The sequence below is a fragment of the Nipponia nippon genome, unplaced genomic scaffold (genome assembly GCF_047370975.1).
Source record: "Nipponia nippon isolate SJK-2023a ecotype South Korea unplaced genomic scaffold, ASM4737097v1 scaffold_16, whole genome shotgun sequence".
NCBI classification, from domain to species: domain Eukaryota; kingdom Metazoa; phylum Chordata; class Aves; order Pelecaniformes; family Threskiornithidae; genus Nipponia; species Nipponia nippon.
Genome location: NW_028262332.1, coordinates 1,269,546 through 1,297,045, shown reverse-complemented (window position 1 = coordinate 1,297,045; position 27,500 = coordinate 1,269,546). Strand labels below are relative to the sequence as shown.

Here is a 27,500-nt window from a genome sequence, read left to right as displayed (position 1 = left end):
AGCTTTAACCTGCATGACACATCCTGGTGTGGACAAAGTCCGAGATAAACCATGACCACGGTGGCAGTGTCCAAGGCAACACAGGCATGTTCTTTGTAAGGCCTTAACACGGAGCGACGTCTTTTATTTTTTCCCCTTCATCTTTCCTCCGCTCTGATAACGCGTTTATTGTGGCAAGTCATCCCTCCTTTCTCTAATATGAGGATCTGTGCCTTTGCCCCCCGAAACGTGGTGTGCCGAGTAGACAGTTGTGGCTGTTGAGTTGTCTCGGCGCCTGCAGGCCTTTAGATCTGTAATGCACCTCCCTTACACCCTCCACAAACTCTCTGTCCTCCTCGGTCAGTGCTCTACCGTCCGTGCGTAGGAGGTGGGTAGAGGTACCCCCGTTGAAGAAGATGACTCCGGCCTTTCCCGGGTTGCACCTGAGACTAGGGTGCTTCAGGACATCCGCACAAAAGCACTGGCCATGGGACGTGCCAGTCCCTCTCCTGCCTTCGTCTCCTGCCCTCGCTTTCCAGGCACAGCCCTTGCATCAGGGCTGCAGCACCTCATCTTGGAGAGGGAAGGCACTACGCAGTTACTTGTACAGGTTATACTCTTCTTGAAGAACTTCTGCACAACCAAATGCATTTATGTGCCATAGACTATCTCCAGAGGAAGGGGGAAATATAAGAAAAATCGGAAAAAATTTCAACCTAGAGTCCCTCACTGATTTTTATCTGTTTTCCCAGTGCTCTGTGTCCAGGCAGCGCTGTTTCGGGCTACGGGTGGGCGTCAGTCGTGTTTTGCTGTTGGTACAGCTGAACCTCAGCTGTTGCCCAGGGTTAGTGGTTGGTAGGGTCCAAGCGATGGTGAGTGCGCTCATCTTCTGGCGGTGCTGCTTTGGGGCTCCAGCTGGAACAGTTTTCAGGAAAGAATTTTGGAGGTTGGCGATGAATATAATCAGTCCTTGGGCATGGAAAATGAGGGCTGGCAGATGCTGCCGACTTGCCGATACCCAGGATTTCACTTAGAAAAGCTTGTGTGGAGTGACCACGGGTGATGACTGTCTCATATATGTATATCTATATATAAAATACAACTAGCTGTGATAATTAAAAGACTATGGAGCAGATCAGACGTAGCCAACTGACTATAATATCAGTATTTTAGAGTATGTTTTCCGATGTGTACTCTTGTGTATCGGACTGTAGCGAATTGCAGCTTTCAGCATCAATGACCAAGTAGCCTCCCAAGCTCAAGAGACAGTCCCAGGTGATGCTAACAGCGATGGACAGGGAATTCAGCGCTGGTACAGACTGGAAGGATGGTTGTTTTCTTCCCAAGCTGTAAGCAACAGGGCGTGGGAAGGGAAAAAAAGAACACAGGTATAGCATGTTCAAAAAACACGGTTGGTTTTGTTCCTGGAAAGAGCTTGCTTTGAGCAGCACTGGGTAAGTATTGCTGTAATAGGATGTTGGGGAATATTTATTTGGATGTGCGTGTGAATGTTTTGTTCTTGTTTGTGGCTCATCCCTGAGCTTTACTGTTTTGCATGGTCAGGAAAAGATTGTTTCAAGGGCGCATGAGGAAGCGTCCATGGAAATGAAATGCTCCGTTCACACAAAATAATATTCGGCCCTTCTTTCTCCCACGTCCTCTTCCACTAAGTGCTGCTCTCGCCCTGCTGAGGAGCACAGATAGGATCACGGTTACTTAGCTGCTGATAGACAGCTAAGAAATGCAATGCATTTTCCAAGTGAGAGCTTGAAAGGTGAATTTATAGCCTGTTGACTAAGTTGGAGTGGGGGAAAAAAAAGGTTGAATCAACTTAAATAACAAATCTAAGGAAATTTCTGTCAGCCTGTCCAATAAATAGAAGAGGCTAAATTCGTTGCATAATTTCATCATTACAAATGATTCTCCCAGCTCTGTTTCTCTGGTTTCATTTCAAATGACTGTTTGCAGATGTGTGTGTTCTGGAATTAGAGACACAAATTGAGAAGAGAGACGACTGTGGTCATGTGCTTTTCCTTAAAAAGGTCAAAAGTTCTATTTGTATCTATTTGGTTTCCTCTGGGTGGGTATTTACCAAATCTCTGTGGGTTTCTTGAGAAATTTGTACATTGTGCATTTCTTGAGAAATTTTGAAAACTCCTTGCCTCAAGATAACATATTGCCTTCTTTTTTCAGTTGAAAAGCTTTTTTTCCCATATACTAGGAGCTTACTGAAAAGTAATTCAAGGTTATTTCTGTCCATAGGAAATATTAGTCATTATTATAAAATTATAAGTCAGGCTATTTTGAGAGTGACCCTTTCATGTTAGCAAAGTTATAAAGATATAGTGAAAATGTAAGTTCGGGGTAATATGCCAAGGAATCTTAAATAAGGCTGAAAAAAGACTTGAGTCCGGGATAGCGATTTCCTGCATTTATCTCCATGAACCTTCCCAAAATGACTTTGCTGCAAACTGCATTCTTTTGTCCCCGGGTTACGGGTAAGTACGCGGCGAGGCTGTTTTTCCTGATCTCATATGGTGATGTATACTTTTCTGTCTTGTTTTTCAGGGTCTTATGAGTGTGGAATATGTGGGAAGAAATACAAGTATTACAACTGTTTCCAGACCCATGTGCGAGCGCATAGAGGTATCTCACTCCTGCTCAAATCTTTGGGAATCCTGGGGTAACATTCAGGTTCAGGGAAATTTTGGGGAAGGCCTTCAAGATTGCTCTGCTGCTTCTCTGTTTGTCACTAATTCTTCTTTCGGGTGGCCCATTCATGGGATAAACTTCGGGGCTGTCTAAGCGTTGTGGCTCTCTACTCCAGCAATATTTCTTCCGAGGTCAGGAGCAGCTCTTGCGTTGGGTGCAATATTTACTGAAATCAGGATGGGAGGCTGTCAAGTCGGATATTGGCACGGCTATACTGCTGCAGTTTTATGTTAAACTCAAGAAGATACTTGAGCTCACCCCCGTACCCCTGCTGTCAGCTGAGGTCACTTTCCAAACGTACTGTTTGTATGAAATATCTCATGAATATCTTAGAAGTGACTTTATTTGAATTTTCTGGAAGTCTGCCCAATTCGACTTGGCTTAATTGCAGAAATGTGAAAGTTTTGCTTGGTGTTTTGTACAATTAGCATAGTTTGTATAATTTGGAGAAATACGTATCTGAAATAACAGACCAACAGGGACTTGGAAACTAGCTCGTGAGCCTTCCGGTGGTTTTATTTTCTCTCACCTGAGTTGAGCACTGAAGTCTGTGCGTCAGACTCGTAGGAGCATCTGCTTTAGCTCCCCAGTTTAACTAGCAGTATTGGCGCACGTGGTCTTCAATAAAACGGTCGCCTGGAATGTCTAAAGGAGCATAAAGGAAATTCCCAGTGAAAAGTTTGAAAATCCAGGAATAACGAAGGCTAATGCAGTATTAAATTTTAAATGTGTAAACTCTCCGAAGTCAGCAAATGCACAGCTGAAACGTGAACATGCATGCTTAACTTCTCAGGTTTTCGCAGTCTCGTAACACATCCTTTAATTGCATGGTTGCATATTTCTCCTGTGCTGTTTAACATCACAGAGCTTCTTCTGTATCCTCAGATACATGCAGAATTGTTTTTCGATGCTGGTATTCCTTTCTAAATACCAACAAAATTCCTAAAAGTCCTTTAAATGTAACTACAAAGTAGCTTCACTATGCAGTTTAAGGAAAAAAGTCCCTAAAATAATAACGAGCAGCAGTGACTTGCTGACATGCAGAATGCTTTGCTGTTGCATTACAGCATTGCAATGATTTTGCAATAATAATTGCAGTATTTAGATTTGGGACAAGGATTGCTTTTATTTTACTTCTCTTCCCCAAGCACTCTGGGATCCTTCATTCAGCTGAAATTTTAGGAGCTATATTAGTATGAGGTCACCTCCCAGTGTGTGGTCCAATTGATTTGTATTTATACATTTATTTATATTTTGATCATGAAATCAAGCTATATATTAAATGGTCTGGATGCATCAACATACTCATACACAACTGATATCCATAGTTTTGTCATGAACTCCGCGGAGACATGACTTTACCTTCTGCTTCCAAAGCCTTTTTTATATATAGCTATATAAGATGGAAGTTTTCAAAATTCTGAATGTGGAAACTTATTAGTAATTTTCACATCAGTGGTGGAGAAGCACGATCGATATACGTGAAACTTAGAAAATGTTGTTTTATGTTGCTGTAAATTGATGCATGTAGTAGTAACATTTAAAATGCATTCGAATTGCCTTAAGACAATAAAAATCAAAATGAGATATTTATTCATGTACACTTCTCAACAAGAAATCAACCTGAAACTCGATGCAACTCTGTAAATGTGATTCTCCCAGGAACAGAAGCTGAGCTGGCAGTTACAGCAGTCGGGAAGCAGGCCTGTCTGCAGAGGCATAACCTGCCATTGAATGTGCATGTAATGTGTAGTTAGGAAAGAAAAGGAAAGGATTATATGGAGGAAAGCCCTGTGTGATATTATCCAGTGAGAATTGTACATGGAGCTGTACCAGTAACAATGCTGGAAATAGTGTAAGACTGCAGGACGGAAAGACATTTTGGTGAAAGATGCTTTTATTGCCACACGTATCTAAGGTTTCATATAGAAGAAGTGGCTGGTATTGCACCATCGTAACAAATGCGAGAGAACTCGGTGGTTACACGGACACTGAGGATGTGATTCCGCACTTTGCCTGTTCTCCCTGCGTATCTTCAGTCCCTGTCTTGGATAAAACCCCAAGGCACTGGCAAGCCAGCTCTCCTAGGTCTGCTTGTCCTCGAAGCACTGAAAAGTGAGCTGCCTTGGCCTATTACATGCAGTTATCAGCTGCCAGAAACTCACATCTGGATCTTTTAGTCATTTATTTTTGGCTGGGCAAGGAAGGAGCCGTATTGCAGTGGCAGGACCTGGCATTCCCTCTTCGACTGATGCATTTTCCAAGCGTCAGATGCGGTTTCCCCGACGTCTGGGCCGCCCGTCAGTCACCTAACATCTGCCTTTCCCTGAGGGTTTGAGTGATCCTGGGAAAACTCACCACACAGCATCAGGGTAGCTAGAACGAAGTCAGGCCCCTTTTTCTTCTCTTCAGGTGCTTTCTTCCAGGGTTTTTTGGGCATTCAAGCAGAAATATCTGCTTTTTGTGATTTGCTGAAGGATGCATCCCTTCCCCTTGAGTAGCCCTCTGCTTTTTGCTTTCTTGTGTGGTTCCTGTGCCACTAACGGTCCTTGGCCAAGCTGTGGGTTGGTCCTGCAGATGGACAGAGCTGGTGATGCAAAACGTTCAGCCCATGGGAGAGCAGACAGCAATCGTGTTGATCTGGTTTGGAATTTTGGGGCAGAACAACTGAAAAAACCATCTGTCTAGCCAGCCCCACTGTCACCATTCAGTGACACAACTTCTGTCCCCGGGATGGGAGGTTTGGAGGTCTCAAGTTGTCCTTGCTTTCAACGGGGTTATTTCTAAGCTGGTTTCTTTGTGTCTCAGTGTCCAGTTTGGAGCTGCAGCAGGGGAGCCTGGGGCTGCAGCTCGTGGCCAGCGTGGGTGGGAGGTCTGTCGCCCTCTCTGCTCTTGCAGTTGGTCCTTACTTGTCAGCCGCTTGCTTTGCCCTGTGCAAAACTTAAAATTCTTCCTATCCTTTGAGCTGTTCAGTGCCACATTAAGATTCTCGCACTGGTGACATCACGTTTTTCGTTGTAATGATCATTTTTGGGAGAAATTACCTAGATTTTTTTTTTATATCCGCACCTGCCTCCTCTAGAGCTCCATGGTAGAGAAGCTGTGTTGGCAGTGACCTGTGTTCTTTAGGCTGATTTTTTTCTTGTCTGCCTTCAGGAACGGGTGGTTTCTTATTGGAAAACAGGGCATTTTCTTAGTTTTTTGAGCCTTCCCTGTGGTTCTCGGCATTGGCTGGAGAATTTCAGGGAGCGACTGATCTCCTGGCAGTTTGCAAGTGTAAAGGGTTGAGGCAGCTCTTGTTCAAGACGTGCTGCCTCGCAGGGGCAAGCTCCCTTTCTGTTTTGCTCTGAAAGCCGAGATGCAGGCACGGAAAACCCCGTGTAAAGGGTTCTGCAAAGAATCAGAAACGTAGGTAAGAAATTTACTCACTACGTTTTATCCAGGAAGAGATGAAAAGGTTGCGTTCCTTCCCCTGTGCCTCCCCGAAAAGCACAAATAAAAAAGAAATCCAACAAAAAAAGTTACGTTGTCGAGCTGAAAGGCTCCTTTGTGAGCTGCTGTGCAGCCCTGCAGGATCTCAGCTCCTTCCTCCTGCAGAGCTGCTGGAGTTCAGCCGGAGCAGAAAGGCTGCGCGTTCCCGGTGGCGATGGCAGGCTCTGTCCCAGCGATCGGCGCTGATGAACGTTACCGCTTCGCCTACATGCAACCCAGGCCTTAAAAATGCGTTGCTTACAGTGCTTTTTGTTTAGCTGTGTGGGGTTTTTCAAGTCATTAAAAGATTTGGATTCCCTTCAGGAGTTAGTCAGCTAGAAAGTTTTGTTTTGTACGCTTGGGTCGTATTTAAGCAACATGAGCAGCAAAACATCTGCATGTTTTGAGTCAGGAACATTATTTCACTTTTAGATAACTCAAAAAAGTGGCTGAAATTACTTTATTAGACTTTCAAACAGTAAATTTAAAAACCTCTGGGCTGAGGCCAAGCAAGGGAGATTTTTACCCAAAGGAGAATTCTTCAGAAAGCAAATGAAAGAAAAGAGCAAGGCTCGAGTTTAACCCTCGCAGGATATATCATCTCTGTCCTAATAATTGGTGGAAGTTCTCTGTTTCCAGATAAGCTTTTCTGGGCTGAATGATGATTTTGCTCGAGTTGTTTTTCTTTATTATTTATTGACATTATTTAGTTGCTGCATTGCCTCCCTGCGAACCGCTCCGCTCTCCGGTACCCTCCGGCATGGGTGTGCCAGCCCAGGGGCTGGTCTGCCGTCGTCCGAATAGATGCTGAACGCACTAGAGTAGGCTTGTTCTCTGCAGGTGAGGTTTCTAATTTAAGCAATTGTTAAAAACCTTCTCAAAGCTTTTAAATTTTCCTATTACTATTTTCCAAGAATGGGTTCTGCTTGATTCCAAAAATATGAAAAGGAAGATGACTCGTTCGAACTGTGAATATGGAAAAATGCGTTTTTCCAAAGTGCACATTTTTGGAGTCTTGAGTTGAAGCAGTTCTGTGACTGAAACCATTTTGAGGTGAGAAGTTGAAAATTCATAGCAAAATAACCATTCCTGAGGAGAGATGGTGTTTCGGAGCTGAAGAAAGTTGGTTTTCATTCGTATGATTATCCGCTACTGAAAAATCATCACAGGATTTTTGGGGGGTCCTTTGCCCCCTGTGCTGCATCCCAACCATCCATTTTGTACTGTGTCCATCTCCCAGTCTGCAGCAGATTTTTATCGGAGGCGCAGAAAGCTACTTGAGACACAGGAGTTAACTTGCTTGTTTTCCAGCTTTCCTGCCGACCTCCCTACTCTCACTTACTTCTGCAACTTTCTCAGAAATTGGTCTTTTGTTTTAAAGCTGTAATTACTTGGTCTCAGCCCAAAGGTGATTTAGAGTGGGCTGTTAGGGGATTTTTAGGGGTTTTTTAAAATTCATTAAGACTTTGGTCTGTCTTATGACTAAGAATAACAACATTTCTTAATACAGTTCAGAAATGGCTGCTCCTTAAACCTTTCTGTGTTGCTTAATTCTTGTTAAGTTTGACTAAAGTACTTTTTAAAGCTATTTCAATGACAGAAATGGCCTGGTGCACGCATAGTACATATCTTATATGGTTTATTTATGCCGTTGTCTATGAACGCTGGGACAGTATTTTGCAGAACTCCTTTGTGCCACAGCTAGCTTTTGCCTTGAGTGATAGGTGGTAATTCAAACAAGTAGCAGCTGTGGAAAAATACAGGGGTTTGACTGGCGAGGTTTTGCAAATGATACTGAGGGTTTCTGATCTGGCCCCTCAGTTTATGAAGTTGTGCCAAATTAATATTGTTGCCTAGAAAAGTGATGTAATCAGGCAGGTTAATCAAGTAGAAATGTACAAATTCACAAACCCACAATCATTTGTTTTTATTATTTTTAAGAAATAAGGAAATTAAACGCAAACAGTGTTCATTACTTAAGGTTGCAAATTTTAAATTCAAAAATGCTGTGACATTCCGCAGCTGTGGTTTTCAGAGCAATGCGAGCGTGATGCCAAGAGACATACGGAATATTTTGAAACGAAGTTATGTTATTAGATAATGTGACATACAGTATATGCAATTTAGGATGAATATGAAACACTTCAAAATGGCTTGGAAATCCTAATCATTTATGATCTTTGACTTGTAACATTGGGTTTTGTTTTCCAGCTTGTAGCTTTGCCCATTGCATTCATTTAGGGCTTGAACGTGATCTTTGCTGAGTGCTTCTTGCGGTCCCACGTGTTAGAGCGAAGGGAGCTTTTTCTTGTATCTTTTCATGTGTGCCTTCAGTAGGACCAGGACAGAATAGCCCCGGGGGGGATTCTTGTGGCCCATCTCTTGTAGAGGCTTTGCCATCGCTGTCTGCGACGGGGAGGCACGGCACTGGCGCAGGCTGTGCTGTCTCCCGTGGGAGGCTGAGCTGGGTGCGCTGTTCGCTGTTTGCTTTCCTGGGTTGACGGCACTTGCCCAGGAATTAAGCGCATGAGAGATTTCACCAAACCTTCAGTAGAAATTACGAAACTGATTGTCGTGAGCTCCATTAATGACAGCGGGACCATTAGGATGTGTCAGTCCAGTCTGTGCGCGCCTCAGCCACGGCCCCTCCGCCTGGAGCCACAAGAGAAGCCGGCCTGAGGCGAGAGGCGGGGTGGCAGGGGCTTTCCTTGGGCGCAGCGGGCAGGCGGCTGTGCCGAGCCGCGCTGGCAGGCGCTCCCTCGCACCCCGCGCCTCTCCAAAGCCCTCCTAGGGCTCCCTGAAGCTCCTCCATGCAGGGCTGGCGTAGGGGTGTCCCTTTTGCCATCCTGTTTTGAAACCAGGGCCCTGCCACAACTCAGAAAACGAGAGCCCCAGTTTTGGAGGCTCTTCCTAAGGACTGCGGGCAGCTGCGTTTCAACAACCAGCCCTTGAGGTGGCCCGGTTCGGCCCCGCAGCCTGCCCCCGGTAAGGGCCGCCGGCCTTTCACAGCCCGCTCTGTCGGCAGCTGCCGTCCCACCGAGGGAGCCCGGCGCCTTTCACAGGGGCGGCCGCTCCCGGGTGCTCTCGGCTGGGCATCGCGGGCCGTGATGGCGGGGTGCCGCAGCGGTGAAGAGCCGCGGCCAGAGGAGAGTGAGCAAGTGAGGTGCTGGGGACGGCCGAGGCGCAGCCCCGCGCTGTCGGACGTGGGGCAGAGTTGGCCATCAGATCTAAGTGCAGCTCTTTCTCTTTGCAGACACTGAAGCTGCCTCAGGTGAAGGAGCCTCACAAGGCAGTAAGTACTCACGGCGCTGTGGGTGCGTAAGGGGGGACCGGGGCCTGGCGTGTGCGAGTACCGCGGGTGCGCTGCGGTGCACAGGGCCCTTTTGCGGGCGCTCTCCCCTCGGGGGTCCGGCCAGCCTTGCTGACCGCAGTTCCCCGCCATCCCTCACCCCCCTCGGGGATGTGGCGGGGCGGGGAGCGGGGGGCGGCGGGGGGCGTTCAGGAGGCCGAGGGACCGGCGGGGCCGTTCCCCGCAGGCCGGGGCTGCGGCGCGGCGGCGCGGCCGGCAGAGGGCGGCCGGCGCCGCGGAGATGGCGGCGGTGGTGGGCGGGAGCCGCCGGGGCAGAGCTGGCGGGGCGGCCGCCTCACGGCACGGCCTCCGCGGGGAAAGGGGCCGCGGCGGAGCCGGCGGCAGGCGGTTGTCGTCCTCCTCCCGCCGTGAGGGGAGCGCGGTGCCCGCGGCTGGACGGGCTCGGCCGTGGAGCCTCGGGGGCAGCGTGAGGAGACGGAGGGCGGACATCAGCAGAGCTCCCGCCGCCCTGCTGCCTCAGCCCTGCCTCAGCCCCCACAGGGGAGATGCCGGGTGCTGCCAACCTCTCTATTATCATCAAGTTTTGTAGGATGTTTAAACCTTAAACCTGCGATTTGGGGTAGGGGTCACCCCTGTGAGGGGGTGATCGGGAAGATGAAGCCAGGCAGTTCACAGTGGCGGGAGAATGAGAGATAATGTGCGTAAAGTGGAAAGAAGAGAGGTTGAGGCTGTGTTGAAGGAAAAGCTTTTCCCCATGCTGTGGAGCAGGCTGTGCAGAGAGGTTGTGTCTTCTGCATCCTTGGAGGTTTACAAGACCAGCCTGGATAAAGTCCCGAGTAACCAGGTCTGAGCTCAGAGCAGACCCTGCTTTGAGCAGGAGGCCAGGCCGGAGACCTGAGGTCTCTGCCGACCTGGGTTTTGCTATGATCATGTTAGGTGAGAGCCACAGGTTCCATTGGAGAGGTAAGTTACCAGCCTTGCTAGTTACAGAGGGCGGCTTGGAAGCACCAAGCTTACCCTGGGTGGGTATAAAAATGTTAGATAAATAGTAAAAGAAAAATAATAATTAAAAAGTACAACCACACCACCTTTTTTGAACTGCTGTTTCTTCAGGCCCGTTCTGTGATAGATGAAGAGCTGGGGTTAGCATGGGGGACTCTTGGCTTTCTGTCTGCAGAAAGAAGCAGGACTGACCTCGCTGCAGGTGGGGGATGAAGATCCTCAGCCCTGAGCCGAAACGTCTCGGTAGCAAGCAGCCATCACACAGTGTATGCCCACTCCGGGTGCCCACTGGATGGGCTCTGCAGCTGGGCCCTTTCTCTTCCCGCTGACCCAGTGACATGTGGTGTCCAGCTCCATGCAGGGGATGGAGACTCCTTCCCAGGCTCCTGTCACCTCCTCTGTTGTCTCTTTTAGGTGCTCTGCTGCCCGTTGGTGTTTTACTTATCCTAGGTCTTTCCAGGCTCATCTCCTGGCCCCCTTGCTCTGAATATTGACATGGGGCCCTACTGTGTTCTGGGCTAGGCTGTGTGCATCCTGGGCTTGTTAGTTGGGTATTGGACATAGCATCCTTTTTGCCAGAGCTTGAGAACCACCTTGTGAAAAGAGATGTTTTTTTCTGTAAGTCAGCTTTTCCCCTTCCTGCCTGTCATCGGAATTTTTTTGGCTGAGAAAGACAGGGCAGAGTGAGGCGTGGAGGGTAAGAGGGAAAAACCACAAGGGTTCATGCCTCTGCTGTGTGGGCAGACCCCATGTTGTTGGAGCCATAGAAGGATTTACGTGGACATAACTCTCTCTTCTGTGGTGTCTGGATTTCAGGGAGCTGGGGAGAATGGAAAGTCAGAGGCAGAAGAAGTCTCGGAGAGAACAGCGACAAGCAGCTGCTCTCTGCACCAGGCGTCAGAGGAGCCGCTGTGCTAGCAGGGCAGATGGAGCAGGGAGCAGTAAGAGAGGCAGGCACTGCTTCCATCTCCATGTGGGGCTGTACGAATCTGGTCCCCTCCCCAGTACAGGAATTACTGAACCCCCTTTTTACCTGCCACGCTCATTGCTATCTGAAAATAGTCTCATCTAGCTGAAAGAGCTGGGGGCAAGACCAAGCCACCAGAGCAGGGAAATGGTGAGTGGTGGGCTAGGGGGTGGGGAAGGAAGGTCCGCCGCAGCCATCCACCCCGGTGGAAGAACAGGCCGTGCGTGTCACCTGTCTTACGTGAAACTGCTCGGCCTGTGCTGCTGCTCCGAAGTGCAGATGGTTGTAATTTCCTGCCAAAGTCATCTTCCCCTCCTTGCTGCTGCAGTGAAATAGTTCATCTGTCTTCTTTCTTCCCTATGCCTTCCCCTCTGGGGCTGGATTAAATCCCTGGCCTACCCTGGTTGCCTCTGCACGGCTCTTCTCCTTTTTCCACTCAATGGCTCTCTTGTTTCCTTGTCAGTCTGTTTGCTCCTCATATATTTTAGGAATTTTTTATTTATCTTTCCTTTCCTGCTATTTTTGTTTTGCCTGCTGCCCCAGTGCTATTCCTCTGCGACCCAATTTGGCTGTTTACACCCTTTCTATTACAGACGCCTGTATTGTTCAAATCTTCCTTTGCTATTTCCATCTCATTGGGAACCTCTAGATTCATGGGCTCTGCAGGCATGGTTTGCTGCCTTCTTCCAAAATTTCTCAGTGTTTAAGGGATACAGCCAGATCTTGTTTTCTCTCATACTTCTCTCTGGGGCATAGATTGCATCCATCCTAAACTGGTGTGGATGAGGAGCTCCCTTGACCAGCAGTGGGTCCTTGGCATTAGTTCAAATAACTAGAACTGCAGGCTTTTAAAAGCTGTTCAAGTTTTCTCCGTGGTTACTTTTTGGAGGCAGCTGTTACTCACGGCCACAGCAGGCACCTGAAAAGTTTTGGTGAAGGCAACCTTGTGTGTCAAGTGAGGAGACATCTTGGGTGCTGCCTCTGCAAGGGCAGCAGCAAGGGCACCTTGGCTTGGTCCCAGGGCTAATCGAGCTGTGGTGGCAGTTGGCTGTGTTGTGCCCCCCAGACTTACCCTGAGAGCAACGAGTCGTGTTTGTTCTTGGGAGACAAAGTCTGCATCTTGCCATGCTGGGTCTCAGAGTCGTGCTTGGCCTGTTGGGAGGATGAGTTACCAACGTGGTAGGTGAAGCTGCATTGTAACATGCCCCTGCCTTCAGGTCTGAAGGACTGCGGTAAGAAGGGGCTGCTGCGAGAAGGGCTGTCCTAGCCTTTTTTTCCTGGGAAGAAGGGAGCCATGGCGCAAGCTGGGACGCGGCTGAGGCCAGTTGTTTGTTTGCTGCCTGCTTAAAGAGGAGACAGTGGTGTTTAGACTTTCCAGCTGGGAAGGCGCTTTGAAGACTCCCTTGAGGGAAAACTGTTAGACTTAGTTGGTTATTTTCAGCCTTTGGGGTTTTTAGTCTATAGATTGTGTCTCTGGGACTCTTTTATTTTTGGACCCATTCTTGAAGGGACACAGATCCGTGGTGTTGAGGAGAGGATGTGCTCATGAGGACATAGTTAGATGGCTTTGGGAGCTACTTTTCTAGCCTTGGCTCAGGGTCCAAGACCAGAATTCCCACATGTAGAGAGAAGAAAACAATGCAACCCACAGTGCTAATGTGTTAATAAAAAGGCTTGTCTAACTGCTACCAACTTTGACTGGCAGGGAGGAGAGAGGTTTTGAAAAAACCTTTCTGTTTGATATTTTTTCCTAGGCAGGGGTGGCCAGTTTGACGTCTAGGTCACTGACTGTTCCTGTAGAAGAGTCTGGCAGTTCTTTTCTGAGATGCTCATACACCTCTGTGGTTTGCTCCAGACTTTTGGAAGTCCTCGGGAAGAAGGTGTTTGGGCTAGATCTGCGCCATCATTCTCCATGGAAATTCCAGTCATGTTTAGGGGAGTTACAAACTTTGTGAAAACAGTCTCCCTCCTGCTGCTCACATACCACGGGAAATTCTTGGCAACCTGACAGATAGCTAAATAAAACCACTGGCAGGCAGGGGTCCAAAAGCCCTGCACCGGCAGGGACAGCGTGCCGGAGACACAGCTGTGGGAAGCATCACCTCTGACGTGAACAGGTCTTTGCACTGTGCTGGGTCATGAAGCAGGTTGCGTTCAGCGCACATGTCACAGTTTGGGGACAATAGTTTTAAGAGCTAGGCTGGCACCGGTGTTGGATCAGCAGTCCTGCCCAAGGCAGTGCCGATACCTGGGAGCTGCGGTTGTGTTGGGAAGAAAACCCAGGATGGTCTCCATGCTGACAGCTTGGTTTTGGGCTCATCCCCAGGAGGTGGAGGGGAGGATGAGCTTCCACCAGCACAGCCCTGGTCTCCAGAGCGTGGTAGCCTTTGCTGTTTCCAGATCTACAACTGCTACAGATTAGGGATTATAATATTCAGGCTATTGGATTTTGATATCATTCTTTTCTGTAGGAAAGAGGAACTTATGTACAAGAACATCTCCAAAATAACCATAACTGGCTTGCAGAGCTCAAAGTTAGACTGTGAGTTTTATGGTTGCCCATGAAACCTTAATTCATCCGGGAGCACGTAAGCACCTAAGCTTTTGTCTACATGCTCACTGCTGCTCTTTCTAAAAGTGTCTCTGCCTCTTTCAGCCAGCCTAGGGCAGAATTAAGGTTGCTCTGGCAACTGTTAATATGGCGCTTGCCTAATTACAACTTACCAGTGGCCTTTTAATACCTGTTTTCAAAATACCAAATGTTAACAAGTACAGCAAATAGGGTTACTAGTCCCTAGTACTTCCAAGCCTTTTGCCTGGATGAGCCTCGGATCCCTTTACAGAGGAGTTTGGCATTCTGCAGGCAGGCGGGGAAGCAGCAAAGCGACTTGCCAGAGGCAACCAGCGGGCGAGTGGCAAAGGAAAAGAGTGCAAGTCTCTGGGCCTGCAGCCCAGTCCCTGTCTGCTGGGCGCAGCCTACGCCGTTGGATTGCATTTCTGTGCCCTGTGAAAGAAAGCAGAAAACAAATGTACGGAGAAATGGGAGGGGAAGAATTGTTAAAAGCTGAAGGTTTCTTAAAGTATAGCTGGTGTATTAACTTCACGTATGTCTGGTTAGCTATTTGAGACTTAGTGAGTGTTCCTCTTCTCGGGGGAGAAGTCCTGAGCTTGATGGAGCAATGCTGGCTAATATTGTGGGGAAGAGTCTTACCGTTCCTGGAATCTTTAAATAAAATGCTGTTAAAAGTGGAAAGAATCAGGAAGAGGGGATTTCGGGAGCCTTGAATTCAGCTCCAGTGTGTCAGTCAGGTTGGCTGAGTTCAGGGGAGCTTGCTGATAGTGTGGTTTGCTCTGTTTTCTTGCCCTGGTAACAACTTTTTTGAGGACGATGACAAGCAAGATGTAGTTTAAAAGCAGGTAGTGCTGACAGGCAGGACTAGCCGTGAGTGTGAAGTTTGCTCTGTTAGACTGTTAGCATGCCAGCAGCCAGTTACTCTGTGGTGTGCAGGGAAACAACATGAAAAAGCAGTTCCACTAAAACAACCCAGTTCAAATGCTCCGCTTGCTTTCATTCCTAGCAGTGTTGGAGTTTGTTACTATGGCAATTCAGTGACAGTTGCGGAGGTTGGACGTCCACTAATGGTTGTTTTCTGATAGATCCTGTTCTTTCTGTCTCCATCTCCTGCTTTTCTGCACATGCAGTTCTGTTTAAGAGGCAAAGCTGGATTTTGTGCTGTTTCTCAAAAGCAGACCCCTGTGCTCCTGCTGCCAGCAGGTTACTCCTACGCAGCCCTTCAGTATACTCCACCATTTGGGAGATGCCCGAGAGCACGGCATATAAATCCTGTCTGTAAGCCCAGGCCGTCCTTTGCCTGGCAGTGCCTGGCAGCCTCCTTCGCTCGTGCCTTAAATTCTAGCATAAACGGGAGCAACTTTCGTAGTACATTTGCGTTTGCTGTCGCCAGCCCCATAGGTTGAAAACTCCTCGGCCAGATTCCACAAAATCCCAAGGCTGATCCCAAGTAACACAACCTGTTCTTTCTTTGTGTCTGTTGGCCTTTCTGTTGTGTTGGAACCCCTTTTTCCTGTTTGCAAATAATTTTTTAAAATTAGTATTGCCACCTCACAGGTGATGATATTTACTAGGTATTTCAGACCGCCCTGTTGTGTTATCAGGTTGCAGGAGGGGCAGAAATTGGACTTTGGATGTCGTGTGATGATGTTATGTCACCTCCACACACCCCAATGAGCGGCTCTTCCCAGACCATCCTGGTGTGAAGTTTTTCCGGAGTGGGTGGGAAGTTCTGTCGCTAAAGAGAGAGTGTCCTGCCTGAAGCTCTCCTGGAAGGAGGCAGGAACCTCTCCATGTTGCCCTTTGAAGGGGACAGAGAAGTGACTGTATTTACTGGAAAAAAATGGATTTATCAGAGCCCTTAATGGTTCTGTGACTGACCATTGCAGAGAAAGGTATCTGGGAACTGGCAGAACCAAGGACGAGCAGCAGCCCCTGCGTGCCTGAGGCAAGGCTGAGGACAGCAGCAGTACAGATGGGCGAGGAGCTACGTACAAGCCGTGGCCAGCCGGGCTGGTGGGAGGCGCTGGCTGACCTGAAATAGTGTCATACCCTCCTCAGCCAGGCTGGAGCCCTGCCTGAGCGGGAGCGCCCCGTGGAGCAGGAGTTGCTGGCAGCAGGCAGAGCACAGCCGCAGCAGGAGCAGCCGCAGAGCCGAGCTGCGGAGCAGTAACTCCCATGCCCTGCACAGCAGCAGCCTGTAGCCTCCCTCTTCTCTCCTGCAGAGGAGGTGGGTTTCAGCCGTGCTTTCCTGAGGGAGGAAGAGCCACTCCCCTGTGGTCAGGTAAACGGGGCATGTGCTGGGAGCAATAATGGATCTTACTGGAGGAGCTGCCCGAGTTAGGGACCCTGCTGTGAGAAGTGTTGGAAGGACTGTGCGAGAGACAAGCTCATAGTCTGCTGCAAGGTGTCGACTTAACTGGCATTCATCAGACTGTACGTGAGGGCGGCGAGTGTCTGTTCATTAGGAATAGCTGCTGACTGCTCCTGAAACTGGAGTTCATGACTCTGAGCTAGCATTTGAATGCACTTTGTCTTCTAGTCATCTCAAGAGGACTCCTTCCCCTTGCACAAAGGCAGGGTAAAAATAAGTAGATGAAATTGGTCACTATCACTGACAAAAAACTGCAAGCTCTTGTTGATAGCCATGAGCTTGCAGGAATTTTAAAAGTAGTTTGGGGCTCCAAAAAGTTTCATTGCTTCATAGATGGAACATTCTCAAGATTGTTTTTTCTAATGTGTTCTTCAGAAATTTGCTGTGCAGACAGTTCCTCAGCCTCTCAGATGTGAGGCCTTTCCCAGTGCTTGCCCTGCTAGCCCTGGCTGGGACTTTCTGCCAGTAGGCAATCTTAACTCCTCTTTGCTGCAATTAAACTGAAGTCTTGTCTTTCCCTCTGTGGCCAGACTTGATCACCCTTCCCAGTTTATAGCAACTTTTTAATGTGTTATGCGTTGCTTTCCCTATTGAAGTGAGTTGTGTTATTTCATTGGGGGAGCAAAGTTTGTGTAATCGAAGGTTTACACAGATACTGGTATCCTACAGAGACAAAAACACAGATATGTCTTCCAGGGAAGCCAGGGCGCAGCTGGTGATACAAAGAGTTCTCGAGCTCTTTTGATACAGTCCAGGCTTTAGCATCCTCTCCAGCTCAAACTTGGCCCTCAAGAAGAGACTAAGAAACGGATGGACTATACTCTCCCCTCCTCTCCAGTGACAGACTGCTGTAATACAGGCCAAACTCATACTGCAAACTCCAATTATAAATTGCTGAGAAGCATTTCAGCTCCAAGGCGACCAGTTCTAGCAGTGCAGTCTAGGGAAGGAAAAGCCAGTCGGCACATTTTCCTTGTGCTGTGTCACGTAAGAGCAAATACCCAGGAAGGCAGGGATGCACGGTGTCTGCTGCAGTGTCAGAGAGTTAAAAAGAACTGCTTTTAAGGATAGTTATGCTTATAATACAAGAGGTACCAAAATGATCTTCAGAGGAGGTACTCCAGTCCCAGCTACGTACGTGATGAAGCAGGCAGGACAACCCAGTATCCCTCGGTTTTTGTGTTACTAGCTGAGTGCCGTCACCATCCCTGGTTCAGAGCTTGACTCCAAGCCGGGCTTTGCCATGGCCTGGAGGGAAGCACGTGGCTCTGGTGCAGCAGAGCTGGCTGCCCGGGGACATTGCCAACCTGTTCAGCTCTCTCATGCTGGAGCTCCCACATTGTGGCACAGGTTTTTAGTGGATGCTTTATGATGTCTGAGTATTTCTCTTTGCCCCATCTTCAGTCCCTCTTAGCAGGTACCTAAACGTAGCAAAGCATTTATGCCTCAATTGCATGATACGTTTTAGTGTTTAATTATATCCCAGCTCTTGGTACTGTCTGTAATTCTCATCAGATTGGTGATGGGCCAGGAGGCATCTCTTTGGAAAATTCAGTATAACTGTGCTGTCATCTGTGAGCTTTATTTTCTCCTTCCCCATTCATAGTAGTATCATACGTGCTTATTGTGTGCTAGATTGTGCTTGGATGCTGGGCTGAGATAGGACATTCAGTGGTAGGGGGAACACTAACTTTCATCTGGGGCTGAGGATGTTGTAGGCTGCAAACATAGTATTTTTCTTTCCAGGTTCTTAGCCAAATGCATTTGAACCCATCCCTTGTGTACAGGACAGCATCCATGAGGAGTGTGTGTCTCCACTGTGTGACATTATTTAGAATCATAGAATCATAGAATCATAGAATTGTCAAGGTTGGAAAAGACCCTTAAGATCATCGAGTCCAACCGTCAACCTATCACTGCCAAGTCCATCTATACCATGTCTTCGAGCACCGTATCTATCCGTTCTTTAAATACTTCCAGGGATGGAGACTCAACCACTTCCCTGGGCAGCCTGTGCCAATGCTTGACCATCTTTTCGTTTTTCCTAATATCCAACCTAAACCTGCCCTGGCGCAGCCTGAGGCCGTTCCCTCTCGTCCCATTGCTTGTTCCTGGGGAGAAGAGACCGACCCCCCCGGCTCCAGCCTCCTTTCAGGCAGTTGCAGAGAGCGATGAGGGCTCCCCTCAGCCTCCTCTTCTCCAGGCTGAGCCCCCCCAGCTCCCCCAGCCGCTCCTCCCCAGCCTTGTGCTCCAGCCCCTGCCCCAGCCTCGCTGCCCTGCTCTGGCCACGCTCCAGCCCCTCCATGGCCTTCGTGGGGTGAGGGGCTCAACGCTGAACACAGGATTCGAGGGGCGGCCTCACCAGTGCCCAGCACAGGGGCACCATCACCTCCCTGGTCCTGCTGGCCACACTGTTCCTGATACAGGCCAGGATGCCATTGGCCCTTCAGTTACAAGAAGGAAAAAAGAAAATTGCAATTTTATTTTTCCAAAATGGAATACATAGTAAATATTTCACAACCCCATAAATAAAAAATGATTGGCCTGATCTTTTAAAAACATATTTCCCTTTGGGCTCTGACTAAGCATGAGAAAGTTCAGCCTAAGAGGGAATTTATTTGAAAAAGCAGTGAAAGGTTAGAAGCAAGGATGTGGGCTGGAATACGCCTCGCAAATGTTAACTGTAGAGGCACAGTGCTAATGCCTTGCGTGTGCAAAAACATTTTGAGGGTTGTGAATTTAAACCATGAAATTAATATATTCAAAATCAAGGTTTTCTTTCCCAGACCTTATGCATACAGGATATGGTAATTTTAATGTTCTGACTAGGGATGGAAAGATATGCAAGTGGTTTGCTGGTGATGATTTAAGGTTAAGGAAGAACCTTTAGCATCTCCATTTCTTGATTAATTTTAAATATTCAAATTTGCAACCTTAATGTTTCCTTAAAGTAAATTTTATCTTTTGATTTCCTTTTACTTTTTGGGGGGTAACAGAGCAAAAAATGGAGAGTTCCACCGTTGTGCTTGATAAAACTTACTAATGCCTTACACAATTAAAAGCCTGATGTAGATGATGTGTTTGTGCGTGTACACCCACGTACACATGCCGAAGTGAACAGTTAGTCATTTACAACTTCGTGATTAATTTTTCCAATGTTCCTATTTAACAATTCTCCCGCTCCTTGGGAGTGGATTTTATTTTTCTAATGTGTTTGCATTTTAAATAGGTAAAGTCTCTCTAGGTTCCCATTTGCCTAACAAGTAGATGAATATGTTCATCTTCAAATTTAAATGACCAATGGGCTGAGACCAAGGATGATAAATTTCGGTGCAGGAGGAAGACATTAAGAAAATGATAAGGAACTGAGTCTGGAATCTACAGTGTGAAGAAATTCTGCCCTTAAGGCCTGAGATACGTTCCTTCAGGGCTGCAGTTGTTGCCTTTCACAAAAGCCTATTTCTCTGCAGCTCTGGGGCTGGGGTCGTTCCTTCTCCCCTGGAAGAAGACTTTTTTGGCAAGGTGCAGTGCTCTCCGTTGCACCTTAACGCAGGGTACTCCTGCCTTGCTCTTACATCCTCCTTCTCCGAGTACCTTGTGGGACTGGAATGGGAGAGTTTGCCACTGCAGTTTCTCAGGTGTTCTGTAACACGGGAGATCCATTTCCCTTTGCCTTTCTTTGCTGCTCTTCGCTAGTTCTGACCCAGTGCCTTCACGTTACAGCACCAACGTCTTTTTTTGAGGCTGGGTGAAGTAGGTACCAGCTCCTGGACCTGTTTTTTAATAGGGTAAATTTGAAGATGCTTCTCCGACATAACTGTTACGCTAAGGGTTCTTGTTGGATGTTCTCACTTTGGGTATCCTGTCGGGTGTCTTGCCTTACAGCCACATAAGGTGTGCTCAGGAGCATGACACACACGCAGTCACGCTGGAGATTTTAATGTTCGTGCAAGTCCTGCAGTTCCATAGCTCTGGAGAGGACCAGTTGCTTTGTATATAGTTTTAATCTAAGGTTTTAGAAAAGGAGGCTTTCCAGTTGTCTGTAAATCTGTGATCTTCATAGGATCTTATACAGAAAATTGCTAATATACTCATAAAAATTAAATTTCTGCCCCTTTCCCAGATACTGACCAAATAGACCATGTTTACAGAAATCTGAATGTTAATACTTTGCAACAAATCTCTTACAGAGTTTCTAGGCAGCAAAATTGATGGAGAAATATATTTATTCTAATAAAAAAGCATAAGAATTCTAGTAATCCCAGGCTGTTCCGATCATCCGTCAGTTTGTCCTGAAAATGCCAGGAGAGCTTTATTGAAGATAGAAATACATCCCTCCACCGTTCATTAAGAAGGGATACACTTTCCCTCTTCCAACATGGTTTGAAATTTAGCAAGAGAAAAGGTGTTAGAAACAGCAATGCCATTAATTATTCCAAATTCTTCTTTCAGCCTGAACCTTTGTCTGCTGAGCTGCATGTTGGCATTTCAACACCAGTAAACCTGAATAGCGCACAAAAAACCGAAACACTTTTAAGTATTTTTGTATTTCTTGAAAACTATATCCCAATCATTTATAAGCCAAGCAAGCGATCAAAAAGATGCAGCGGTCTGTACTGTTGAGTAATCCAGCTCGCCTCACCACAGTTCTCAGTATTTTCACTTCTAAAGATCTTTATAACGGGGAAAGGCAGAGCAATGCAGGGATTACCTTCTTCAGATCTCCTCCTTTCAACCTAAGCAAAAAGGCTAGAGTTCTTGATTGTCTTGGCTGGTTGTAGAGAGGAGGGTTCTGCATCCTTCCTAGTTTGTTTTAATTTGGTTTTGTTCTTTGTGAAGGTTTATGGAGCCAGGATCTCTTCTTCAGTGCTGCTCAGTCATTTAACTATCCCTTCTCCTTTCCACTTTGGAAACTAGGCAGTGATATTCCCTGCGAATTCCCATCTGGAAATCACAGTAAGAACAAAAATTCTAGTCAAGGACAAATGAGTAGGAAAAAGTCAAGATGAGGCTTGCTTTTCCTTTATGAAACTCTCAGTGCTACATCGTTTAATCTAAACAGTTGTGAAGTAGATAGTGTATGTTCCCAGCCGAACCATTTTGATTCCAAAAGGAGGTTAAAATGAAATGGCCTTTATTGCGTGTTGTGCATAACTCCATGATGTGGGCTGACCTGGGAGGTTTTTTGCTTAAAATGGAGATTCAGCATCCTTGTTGATACAAAAAATAAATCTTATTCCATCAACAAATTAGGTATGTACAAGTACACTTTTTTTTTTAATTATGCAAGATTAATGCTGTTCTTTGTCAAATTGTTGATTGTAGCATTCAGTATTTAATAAATATTTAATAAAATCTCTCTTTTCAACATTCTTTATCTTACACTTAGTTAGAATTTGAATAAAAAAGAATCCAACGCTGCCCTGAAGTGACACCAGAATGAAAAGTATGAAACTAGATCTGCTGGTGTTATATAGTCTGGTGTGTCTGAATTGTGCCATGGAGTCTGAATATCCTGGTTCATAATGCTGATTTGGGGGATAATCTTAAAACGCTGTGATATTTTCACTTTAAATTGCTGATATTTGCTGTCTGTATGGACTCAACTTTAACATACTTGTAACTGTGGGAGAAAGAAATCCATTGATGTGTAACATCCTGAGAATGCCTGGGAAGTCTTTTCTCTCTCAACATCCAGCGAGTGGTACCTGAAACACCTTTTCCCCAAAATGTTTTAAAAAAAATACAGTATGTGACCATCAGAGTATTATGAACAAGGGATCTGTCTTTCAGAAATTAATTCAGGATATTCCCCTCGCTATGGAATTTTTTGCTAGTCTGGCATCAGGTTTCCAAACCTGGAGGGATTACATACAGCCCTGGCTGGTCTGCATTTAAATCTCCATCATGCTGATACGTTCAGCTGACACGTGGTTTGGATAAAGTATCGCAGAATTCATAGAATTCACTGGCCACCTACTTGAAAGCAGCTTAAAAAATGCTGTAAGGTGAAGCCGATCCTGTAGCTACTGAATGCATCTGCAGCAGCTCTTCTTAGGAGCTGGGACTAAGCTGAAATGCTTCAGTGAGGAACTGAGCACCAGCCTGTGCTCCATGCCCTCTCACTTGTCCTTTCGCCCCTTGCCAACTCAAAGGTGAGCTAACATCTTGCACCATTTTTTGGTAATTTCAAGGGATTTGGCCCCTCTCTGTGAGGGTTTGGGATTCCCTTTTTCTTGGCTTGGTAGTTTGCAGCCTGAGGACCCCGCTCTGCGAAGCGTGGGAAGCACCGTGCTAGGTTAAGCTAGTGTGTGCCCAGATGTCTCCTGCGTTCCTCACGAAGGCCAAATATTTGTGGGAAGGAAGTAAGTGATCATGAAATGAGTGATCTTGGAATAGTTTGCCCACAGGGAAAGGTTTTTCCTAACCCCCACTTAGGAGCTGGCTTGTGCCTTTGTGTGTGAGGGTTTCTGTCCTTTCCAAATTTCTGGATTTTATTATTATTTAATCCTTACTGAAATAACTCTGGATACTTTAATCCTCTTAAGGGGTTGCTGCTGACTTTGGGCTCAGTCCTGCTCCCTTTTCAAGGAATTTTGCCATTAGACACCTTTAAGTTGAGCTCTGATGTAGATTGCAACTGATTTTACTGGCAGCTCTCTACTTGGCTGTAAAATGCAGGTGTAAAGCTCGTAACTTCGGTGCAAGAGCACAGTTTGAAGGAGGAGTAGATGGAGGTCTACAGGCAGCAAGCTCTGTGTCTGCAGACTTGCAGTTTACCTTTCCCCACTGCCAGTCCAGCAGCTGGAAGGAAGCCCCTAAAGGTGCCAAAGGGTTAGGTCGAAGGAATTGTCCGTGGAGCTGTGCGGGGAATATCCTGCTAGCTTGGGAAGCCATAAACGTGTTCCTTTCCATCTAGGAGCTCCTCGGGCTGCAGAAAGGGAGAAGCAGCCTCTCTCCAGAGCTGACTTTGTGCTGCCCTGGGTGGAATCCACAGAAACAAGTGAGGGTCCCAGATGTTTTTGGTCGCTGCTCTGTTGTAAGGAAGCAGTAGCTGTGCTCTGGGTCTCCCAGGGAAGCTGCTCAGGTAGTCTGTCTGCTGGACACAGCTCAGAAAGGTGTTTCCCAGTGACAAGCATGTGGCACATGCCTCAGAAAATGCCAGCCTTTACTGTTTCTTTGCGTCAGGTGGTTTAGTCGTGGTGGCTTTAGCTCTTACTGAAGAGTGTTGGAGTTGCTCATGGTTCCTTTCAGTGAGGCAGACATCCCAGGAAAGATGATGCTTTTTTCAGGTACTGCCACACAGCCGTTCACCAGCTCCAGCCCTCTGTGTTTATCACCAGCAGGGCTCGTAAGGACTCCAGCATCTGCCAGCAGATTTTCAGGAAACAGTTAAGGAATGTGAAACTGAGCATCAGAGCATCTCATGGACTGTCCCGCGATCCACTGGCCACGGCTGGAGGGACAGTGCTGACACTTCGTTATCACATAAGCCTCACCTTTGCGGGGGAGAGACATCACGACCTCAGAGAGATGACAGATCAATGTATTGCAGCGGGCTTTGCTGTAGGAAATCCAGCCCCCCTCCCCTTTCAGAGGTGTTGCTGGACTTTATGAACTGTTTGGGAAACTTTGTCTCCTGAGGTGAGCCAGAAACATGGAATTCCTTCCTTTGCCGTTCTCAGACCTTTTGGTGTAAAGGTGCCATCCTCAGCAGGGAGCAGGACAAGCAATGTTGTAGCTACTGTCCAGACTTCTTTTCCTTTTTAATTTTGCTGCTTTTTTGTTGACTGGGAGCTGGAACACTGCTGGATTTTAGGAATAATTCAGCAGGCTGTTGCAGTCTATTTACATTCAGCAGTTTTGCCCTTCTACATTTGGAGGCTGTCCCTACTAGACAGCTGTTTCTGCAGTGCTCTGTAGGAGCAGGATCACTTGGGATTCAAGAGTATCTGCAAAGTGTCTAGTTGCCATGAGAGCTCCTCTATCAAGTAGCTTTTGTGGCTTCTTCCATTTGAAAGGTCAGTATGAATTCTGGGTCAGGTGAAAATTGTTCTTCACCTTGGAGAAGCCATTAAGAAGCTCCTGCAGCCTGCTGTGTGGGGACCCCGTCATTCTGGACCCTTAATGGGATGTGCTGTCATCGTTGCAGGGCCGTCATCTGTGTGATGTATGTAGCTGTTTCCAGTTCGGGTTTCTGTGATGCTGCGCAGAGCTCTTTGAGCCCAGTGGAGACTAGTTGGTACACGGTTTTTGTGGTCTTGGATTCCTGCAGTTACAAGGGCGGGTTAAGTGATCTGTATTTTTAGCTTGTGATACAGAAGCCCTGACCTTTCAACAAATTTCTAATTGCTGTCATTCTCTTCCTGGGTTTCTAGAGCAAAATCCACTGAGGCCCTGGGCCAGGTGCCCTAAGGAAAAAAGCCCTTTCTGCCTGCCACTGTTGGGCATGCATTCTCTGCCCTCCCTCTTTCCTGACGAAATGAAGTATGTGCTTTCTTCTCTGCTGAGTATTTGAAGCCGAACAACAAAAAAAATCTCAAAATATTTACCGCAACATCTGGGAAGAAGGATGACCTGGCGGATCATCCCCAGGGCAGGGTATTTCAGCAGCTACGAGTCATGGCTGAACACAGACGGCACGCCAGGAGCCAGCCGGCAGCAGCCCCTGGAGACGGGCAGAAAAGAGCAGCACGTTCCCTGTCGTTTACTGGAGGTGCACTTGCAAGCAGAGGGGTCAAAAATGCTTTCAGGTCCCGTGGAGTTCTTTCTTGGGGTACTTGAAAAACCTGCCTGTTTGCCATCTCAGTATGTCAGTCCTTTGCATCTGAGGAACTGCCTTGTAACAAGGCTGTTGCTTGCCTTTTTTTCTAGTAAGATGTGGTGTGTATTTTGGTGCGCGTATTTCATGAGGTTAAATGTGGGCTGACTGAGGATATAAGGCCCTTACTCTTTAGACCGCTTTCTGGAATCTCTGCTCCACTTGGAAGGACTCATGAGTATGAAGGAGGAATGATATTTGCTGGAGTTTGGTTTTTAACTCGATGTCTTTTAAGCATTTTGAAACTTTAGGTTTGCAGCAGTGTAATACAGTGATTGTTCAGCTTGCAGCAAGGGTATGTTCTGCAGGACTGTTGCCTGAATACCAGTAAGGGACAGCACCGAACCTCTGTGCTAGTGGGCTAATTAGTGTCTTTCCCTGTATTTTTCCTTGAGTCCTACTAGTGCCTGTTGGTATGCTTTGCTTTTGGTGGAGCTGCACTGTGTTAATACCTACCTGCTGGCAGGAGAGAGCTTGAACCTGAGCAGACTTGCCTCAGTAGCGCCAGTTTGGCTGTCTGGTGCCACCTCTGCAGAGCTTTGGGGACGGGGGTTTCAGTATGGGCTTGCAGGCACACCGGAGCACTTGGAGGCCCTTGTAGCTCTTCCCGTTGAAAGCTGCGTTGTTACCTATATTGGGTATGGTGCCCCGGCTGGAATCTTCCTTGGGGTAGTAGTTATAACCCAGAGCAGGAAAAGTAGTAGCATCCAGGCTAATTCTGCTCAGTGAGTTTCTTGCTAAGAAAGCTGTTGCTGCCGGGAACGGCACTGGAAGTATTGCAGCGGTCAGCAAAGACGGCTGTACTGGGTAGGAAGGAAAACGTCTGGCACGTGGGTGCAGGCCTGGAAGAGTGACCGCTGTACGGAGAGGGTAAAGCTTGGCTACACACCAGCAGTCTCCTGGTATGTTCTGAAGTCTCTGTCAACCTCCTCATCTCTGAGACGTGGCACTGTTTGCTGGGGGTTCTTTCCTTTAAAGAGTCGAGGAAGAGATTAGTACCAAGACCAGCTGGAACAAATTCTTACTTCTCATAATGACTTGTTTCACTATAATCTGTGGAGGTCATTCTTCCTTAGGGAAAACAGTCCCCTAACAAAACAAGCAAAACCCTATTCTCTTGGGGTCTCCTTTTATAATGTTTTCATTTTCCCCGCGCTGCCTGGGGAAGGAAGCGTTCATTCCCAGCACGTGCTGCTCAAGTCTCCGCTGCCGACAGTGAGATCCTCACAATCTTGCCTAAGCTACAGAAACTACAACTAGCCATGCCTGTTTGAGCCTGTGAGATGGTGTGCCTAGTGTTTAGTTTTACTCTTTTCTAACAAGTCTCCTTATTTATTGAGCACTTCTCTTCCAAACTAAGGCCATCAAAGTTTTCTTCCTCCACCTGGAGGTACTGAAAGTGCTTGGTATTTGGTACTCCTTTGAAGGATTAGTCTTCAGTTCATCTGCCGCATGGCTCATTACACTTCAAAAAGGAGGTTGGTTTCTTGTCTTCGGGACACCAGCAATGTGGGACTGATCACTGATGGCACGTTACAAATTTTCTCTGCTAATAATTGACTATATTTTTTTTGCAACAGATATACAGATACTCGCTAGCAATCGTTAGATTCTCTGTGTTGTCAGAAAGGGTCCAGGGCAGACTGCGACCCTCAGCGCTGTTGTAGGACCGCAGAAGGAGACTGTGTAAGATGATATAATGAAACATAGCTAAATGCGACCCACCAGTGCTTTCATCACTTGGATGTTCTCACAGTCACGTTTGGCTTCTCCTCCTGCTCTTCCTTAAGCAGTGCACTGTCGGAAGCAGTGAATCCTTTTCATCTCGGTATATACACGTGGGCTCTGGCTCACTTGTTCAGCCTAGACTTTTTAAAATCCCTTAGATCTAGCTTAGCGTTGCTGTGCTCTGATTACAATACAAATATTTTTTGGTAGCAGAAGTAAAGTTCCAGTGCCCAGCTGTTTAACACCTTTTATATTTGGCATTTTTCTCTTATAGATCACCATAGCTTCTACTTTCATTCTGCGAAGCAGAATAAAGGGTGGGAAGTGATTCTTCACTTAGTGTTGAAACCCCATGTCCCGATGGACTGCAGTAGCGAACCCAAGTGAGCGATTAGACTGTTCCAATATATACTAGCTTAAAGTAGTTATTTCTTTTAAAAATAAAACTATTGAGAAGTAAAATAAGCGCTTACTTAATGTGCATACTCTGGTGTGTTTGAACACGGTGTGGAAGAGGTAAAAACAAGGCTTTAACTTTGCTAATGGTACGGATGCATGAATACA

General features: G+C 47.0%; 1 protein-coding gene across 10 annotated transcripts in view; it reads left to right on the top strand.

The window, feature by feature from the left end:
- ZNF618 (zinc finger protein 618) overlaps positions 1-27,500 on the top strand; it is a 166,887-nt gene that overhangs the window by 92,050 nt on the left and 47,337 nt on the right. For 9 of the 10 annotated variants that reach the window (XM_087752809.1, XM_087752808.1, XM_087752807.1 and 6 more), the window contains 2 exons: positions 2,548-2,625; positions 9,416-9,454. In XM_087752809.1, the coding sequence (XP_087608935.1) occupies positions 2,548-2,625; positions 9,416-9,454 (117 nt within the window). The remainder of the gene's footprint in view (positions 1-2,547; positions 2,626-9,415; positions 9,455-27,500) is intronic. The other variant, XM_087752801.1, reaches the window with a different exon arrangement.